Source organism: Sphaeramia orbicularis, chromosome 1, assembly GCF_902148855.1.
Source record: "Sphaeramia orbicularis chromosome 1, fSphaOr1.1, whole genome shotgun sequence".
In the NCBI taxonomy this organism is placed as follows: domain Eukaryota; kingdom Metazoa; phylum Chordata; class Actinopteri; order Kurtiformes; family Apogonidae; genus Sphaeramia; species Sphaeramia orbicularis.
In genome coordinates, this window is record NC_043957.1 from 25,157,271 (window position 1) to 25,164,414 (window position 7,144).

A 7,144-nucleotide genomic window follows, 5' to 3' on the forward strand; every position below is an offset into this window, starting at 1 on the left:
GATCTATCTAGAGGAATTTCAGGGGGAAAGGGGGAGAGAAACTTAAGTAGTAAGTAAGGAGGAATGTCTGTTATGGCTGGTAAAATCATCACACTGGTACAATAGATGGATGAATGGATGTGGATAGATAGATAGATAGATAGATAGATAGATAGATAGATAGATAGATAGATAGATAGATAGATAGATAGATAGATAGATAGATAGATAGATAGATAGATAGATAGATAGATGAGGGTCAAAACACAGTAATTCCCCATCAGAGAGTGAAATTTAATTGATTGCCAACATATTTTTCAATATGAAGTAGTTCCTTGTTTTGGGTAATCCTTTATGGTCCAACTAAAGCAAAAATGAATTTAAAAGTAAAAATGTGGGTCATTTAGCAACACTAATTTATCAAATTGTCTCTAAAATGTCCCGTCAGAGAGATTTCGAATAGCGGTTTTTGACCCATGAGTAATTTATCAATTCTGGTGCTTAATCCCTTTTGAATTTTTAAAATTAAAATTTTAACTTTATCTTTCTGTTAAAGATGAAAATTAGTTTAACTTCTGGAAACAAGCTACAAAGCATCTGGATCAAATTTGTTGCATCAAAATGTTGGTATATTAAATACCATAATTTTTTTTTATTAAAGACCTGATCCCTTTTAACAAGATATTAATCAGTATATGTCCTAATAATTATTTGATTTTCTATCTCTATAATCTATTAAAAAGCCACATGTGTAATATTTTACAATCTAAGCTTCAACTGTTCTTATCTCATGCTTTAATTAATTGACCTTTAATAAATTGGTTAATTTGATCAGATAATTTTAAGACATATAAAGAGCTAGAAAGTAGATTCAGGAGTTTTATCCATTACTTGCGCAGTTTCATAAAACATACAATTTACAGTGAAATGTAAACTGACCCATTGGAGATGAAATGAAGATGGAATAAGTAAACAGTTAAAAGTAAAGAGAGAACAACTAGAGATAGCCTAAAAAAACATTTTCACAATAAAAATGGTGTATAAAAGGCATCTTCACAATAGGAATAAGAATTTTGGTTTTCAATTGCTTATATTTAACTTTTTTTTTTTTTTTCATCTTAATTTTCTGCAAAGTCTGTAATGTCTGAAATTCAAGATGAGGAAAACCTGATCATTCTGTTCTTTAAGAAAACACACTGTGGATTGAAGCTTGATTTCAGTTGGACAGGGCCTCTGAAATGCAAACCCTGTCAATACCAGCAGCTTTTGTCTAGTGCTGGTAGTAGTTGTGTGTTTTTATCCCTCTGGAATAAATACGTTTGCTCCCATATCTTTCTAGAAGCGCAAACAGAGCTGCTGAGCTCTGCGCTTTCACTCTGCAACCACACAAAAGTCACTCTGAATTGTTCTCAGTTTCAGCCAATGAGCTCAAAGCAGAAGTGGTTCAGTGCCTACCAGCCACCGGCCGGTGCCAGTTTCCAGCCGGACGTCTGTGGGTTTTGGGGGGCTTAAAGAATTTTCTAATCCGTCACCATTGTACCAATTGTCTATAAAAATTAATGTGCGAGTGAAGCTCTGTCTTCACATGAGGGCTATCAAATTCCAATTCACTGTTAATGAAAGAGCACAAACAAAGAAATGAATGACTCTGAAGATTTCAAGGTAACAATTCCACATCTAACTTTGTGTTTTCATTTTTGTAGTACAATATACAACATGCAATTCTTCAGATATTTAGTTGTTTTTTTTTTTACTGACTTTTTGAGTCTTGCATTGTCTTTTTTCTTTTCATACACACCTCAATGTCTTACCATTCTTGTGATAGACACATTGTGTGTTTTCCAGGACCAGGGTAGAAGCAAAGACCAAATAGATGGCACAGGAATGAGTCTGGGCAACAGGAAGGGTGTGAGGGTGACTGGGAAATACGTGCCTCCAACGGACTGGAGCAGCAGTGGAGGTCCCTACATCGTCCACTCTCCCAGCGCCACCCCCGTACCTCCAGACACCCCCACTGTGATCTCCATCGGCCCTCTGCTTCACAGGCCATCTGATCGAGCTGATGATCCCAGGATGAGTGACCCTGAAGCGGGGCCGTCCCGTGCCGAGATCCCCCGGCAGACTGTGGAGGAGCTTAAGTCCATCCTGAAGGACAGTCCTCTGCTCAGCATCCGGGGCAGCGACGAGGGGAAACCAGGCAGCCCGTACACGTACCTCCACGGGAGCAGTGGCGGCGGTGGTGGAAGGCCTGATGGACGGCAGGACGATGGAAACTCCCACAGGACGTTCAGCACCTTCAAACCCCACTCTGATGCTTCCAGAAGGGGGCCCTGGTCCAGAGGTAGCACATCTATTCAGTTGCCTTCCAGCATGGATTCATCCAGCTCATTCAGGTCTGATGCCAACACAAATAGGCAGCCTGGGGTTAGTGTTCACACAAATGCAAGCAGTGGATCCTGCGGAGAGACTGGAGCTTCTCATACAGGTTAGTGAAGATCTGAGACGACATAAGACGAGTTAATGCCTTCTTTTACAACTTTGGCAGATATGAATCATAGATCAATGACATTTGATCAAGTTTTACATCTCAGTGTAGAATCTCTTCTACCTCAAATTAACTGGGATTTAACCAGTAGTTATTTGCTCTATTTGGCCTTTGATGATGATTTTTAAAATGTAAATTTTAAATTACCACTGCTTTTCAGGCAAAAATGGTGTGAAATTTGACTCCTGTTATTATTATTTCTACTGTTTAGTGATGCTTGATTTAGTTCTTGTGTTAGCTATTCTTCAGTGTGTTATTGTTACACAGCTTTTTTTTTTTTTTTTTTTTTTTTTTTTTAATTTCTGACTATATTAATATTTTCAGATTATTCTTTGTTTTTTGTTAAATGTATATGCTACAGAATTACTTAAAATGTTTGTAACATTCAGGGAAATCTATCTACAGAAACTGAATGTAGTCAGAAACTGAATCATAATTATATATTCAGTGGTGTAAAAATATTCCTGAAATATAAATAGTGTTTTCATTTCTTTACAATAAGCCGTTCATTACAACAGAGGAAGCAGGTTTTCTCCCTCCATGTTTCTGTACTATCTCAGAACAGACTTCCTCTTTTTTTTTTTTTTTTTTTTTTGTGTATTAAGAGTACGGTCTAGAGTTAACAAAACAAACCCTGACTGTAGCGAGGGACTTTGTGTTTTTAGTGCCACTGTAGGGGAAGATGAGGAGAGGGGTATTCACTTGGATTATACTATTAGAGCTGATTCCTCATTTGCTCAACCTTCAGTATTGACTCGAAATAAAACAGTCCTGGTTTAGTCCTGGACTAAATTAAAGAGCAGTTTATTTAGGACATACTCAGGGTAACACACTTACACCTACTTTTGTTCATGAGATATTTAGCATTTTGAAACTGTCCAATGATATGTTTTTGCAGATTTGTCAAACTCTGTTCCACAGATAACGGAGACGGGACCGTAGAGTTCTCTGGGAATCAGAGGTTCATTTCAGCCATGGAGCAGATCAAGCAGCAGATCGCCAGAGAGAACATCAACTTTGTTCGCTTCGAAGCCACAGACCTCCACGGGGTGTCCAGATCCAAGACAGTGCCCGTCCGCTTCTTCCATGTAACCACCTCTCCTCTCTATTTATGATTGCTTTTACACGTGCACTAATACTCCTGTACTATTCTGAACATAATAATATTTTTAATTTGATGGGGGTTATTTCCTCATAAACAGTATAGCTCAGTTGGATATTCCAAATCAGGCCATATTCGTCAGTTTGCAACACAAAAGAACAGCCCCCATATTCATTTGGAAAGAGAAACAGACCTACTTAGAGCATTTTGAAAGACACGGATATTAACAGGGTTTTGGATATGTGCAAATATCACAACACAACCTTTTTCAAGTAGGTGGTTTAAGGAATTAAAGAGGGTTCACCATCGCTGGAAGACTTGTTAAAAATCATAATAAACAACATAATAGAGTACCGTATGCATGGAACAGGAATATTAGTAACATACATTTTCATTAGCCATGTAAATTACTTAGTGAGAATATTGTCTTTTTAAAAAATAAAAAGTGTAATATTTTGTGCATATAAATTTAGGTCTTCTTTTTTTGAGCATTATTGTAACATCAAAATGAGAAGTACAGTAAAAAATAACAATGATTTTAAAAAAAAAAAGCTCTAATCAGAAGAAGAAAAGCATTTTTCTATTTCTGGAATGTTCTTTTTAGGTCTTGATTAAAGATTTAACCCTAAAGAGCTGACAAAAAATGTCAGGAAAGAGACTCAAACTGGAAATGCTGTGGGTGATGGTCATGTCCACCAAGTAAGGACTATGATTTATGGTGAAGGGTAAAAAACGGTCAAATATTTAAGTTAGCTTGGACTTCTTATAATGGATATGTCTTTCATACTGATCTATTCAACAATCTGTCATATTTGATGACTTGATACTCTGCCTGAGAAATATTAGAAAAACAATGAAAACAAAGAATGGCATGTGATCACAGGCTTTTAATGATGTCATGTAAACATTGCGTCTACAGGAGAAAGCGGTTTATGGAGTCCCGATGCCAAGAAGCTACTTGGAGCTGACCCTCAGCCCGAAAAGCAATGAAGTGGATCACGCCAACACTGCCAACTTCAGCAGCGACGTCCTTCTGATCCCTGACCTTTCCACGTTCAGGGTCCTGCCCTGGGCGGAGCAGACAGCCCGGGTCATCTGCGACCCCTGTACGGTCACAGGGAGCCCCCTTCGCACTTCCCCTCGTCTCATTGCTAAGCAGCTCCTTGGTCAGCTGCAAAGTCTGGGCTTCTCCCTTCACTCCTCATTCACCTATGAATGCTGTGTCCTGGGAGCTCCTGACAGAATTGGACCAAAGACGCTTCTGTTTCCCGCCACTACCCTGCTGAGCAACCATGACCTGCCTTTCTTCCAGCAGTTGGTGGACAGCATGTACTGCATGGGTGCAGACATAGACAGCATCGCCTCTGCCAGCGGCCCAGGACAAATGGAAATCAACCTGAGGCCGGAGTTTGGGATTGCAGCTGCAGATAGTGCCTTCACCTTCCGCACTGGCATCAAAGAGATGGCTCGTAAACACAGCTACATTGCCAGTTTCTTCACTGATGACGGCCTCTACAATGCTGGTGTGCTCTCTCACAGCTTGTGGGATGCCAACGGTCGACGTAGCCTGTTCCACAGTGGAGAAAAAGCAGGTGAAATGTCTGAGATTGGCAGGAAATGGTTGGCTGGGCTCCTCACCCACTCAGCGGCCTTGAGCTGCCTGATGTCGCCCGGCCTGGGCTGCCGAAGCCACATCGCCAAGACCATCAAAGACCCCAAACGGATGCTGTACGCCACCTGTGGGTGCAACGACAACAGCAGTTCCTTCAACATCAAGTGCCACGGCGGGAGAGAGACGCACATTGACAACAAACTGGGCTCAGCCATGGCAAACCCTTACATTGTGCTGGCCGCCACTGTGGCCGCTGGACTGGACGGCATCAGAAGAAACTTGAGCGTCGAGAGCGGTCTGAACAAAGCCCCAAGTCAACAGAAAGAGTTCTCCATTCCTGTAAAGCTCGATGACGCTCTGGAGGCTCTGGGGGACGATCACGTGATCCGCAGCGCCCTTGGAGAACCGTTCGTTCAGTATTTCATTGCCATGAAAAAGTTTGAGATTGAGACCCAAGAGCTGGATGATGAGAGAAACAAATGCCTGGAGTACTTCATCTAGAAATCCTCCTGTCACATGTACAAATACCTCCTCCTGCCATACAACTGGAAACATGACAAGCAAGTGCTTTACAACAAAAAGTTTTTTATTTATTTATAAAATGTGAAGCTTATGGTGCAGATTGTAGATATTTTTCAGAGTCATTTTAAAATAAAGTTTTAATTCAGCCCTCAATGTGCAAAGCAGTATTGTGCAATTTTGTTGGTGGATATGTGTATTTAGTTTTCAATATTTCAAGATAATACTGACAAAACTATTCTAACACATTACTATATGTCTTCATTTAGTACAGGAACATTAAAGAAGATGGACTTGTAAATGTATGACTAAACCACGCCAACATGTGGCTCAAAAGAACTTTAACTGCATTTATCTGCAGATCTCTTAAATTTTTTCACTGAAGGCCAAAAAGGTCATAAATCTTAATTTTAATGACAACATGAGACAGTGACTGTGCTGATGAGATCGTGTTAACCAACATTCATTTACTTCCACAGTAATGCTTTAGGTTCTGTACTGTACACAACTTAACGTGTGAAAGACATTCAAATAAAAACATTGCTTTTTGGGACTTAAGGGCCTCAATAACATGATAATAATCTTAATTATATGATAATTATTTCAAGGCTAATCACACAACCCTCTTTTGTTTCTTACCATGACATTTATGTTGCTGAGGTCTTAAACGGCACAAAATCCAATCCAAAAACAGGATGACTATCGTATGTAAACATTAGTTTATGTGTGCTCAGCATTAATATTTTATTCACATGTGAAATCTAACTCACACAGATTGAAGATCACAGAGGAAGACAGCAGTAGTGACCTCATGCACTGAAGGAAAAATAAACATTGCTGTAATGAATGAAGGATTTCCTGGCAGACTCTAGTGCCAATAAAAAAAAAAAAAATCTGGACAGTCAAGCCAAATATCAAGGTGATTAACGTCCTCAAGAAGCCTACTAGGCAGGTCCAAAATACAGAAAGTACAAAAAGATCCAGACTTTGAAACAGTGTGTACCTCCAGACCATTAATGTGAGTGATAAATTATCGTCATCATCCTCATCATCTCTTACCACCTGTACTCCCACCATAAACAAAATACAAACTGTATTCTGCACTTTTTTCTGATTAAACTTGTAAGAATCTGGAAAAAATACACCACACCCTCCATAAATATGTATACTTTATATGTAATTATGTCCGTGTTCTGTTATTAATGTCTAATTCCTGTCTCTTTTATTCATGTCTGCAACATTTGTAGGATGCAAATGAGGTTTTCATTGTGTAGGTAATGCAAATATGGTAACAAAGAACTTGAGCTCAACCTCAGAGTGAAAATGTACAACATGAAATTACACACAGCAAAAGTACTTAAAAAGAAAGCAATTCATTATAAATACA

At 39.2% G+C, this 7,144-nt stretch overlaps 1 protein-coding gene across 1 annotated transcript; it reads left to right on the forward strand.

The window, feature by feature from the left end:
- The first annotated feature begins 1,495 nt into the window (after window positions 1–1,495).
- On the forward strand, window positions 1,496–5,901 carry lgsn (lengsin, lens protein with glutamine synthetase domain). Its single transcript, XM_030132664.1, has 4 exons — window positions 1,496–1,641; window positions 1,825–2,464; window positions 3,446–3,612; window positions 4,546–5,901. Exons 1-4 carry the CDS (start codon window positions 1,618–1,620, stop codon window positions 5,737–5,739), a joined length of 2,025 nt encoding a protein of 674 aa, XP_029988524.1. The 5' UTR covers window positions 1,496–1,617; the 3' UTR covers window positions 5,740–5,901.
- Window positions 5,902–7,144: the final 1,243 nt, after the last annotated feature.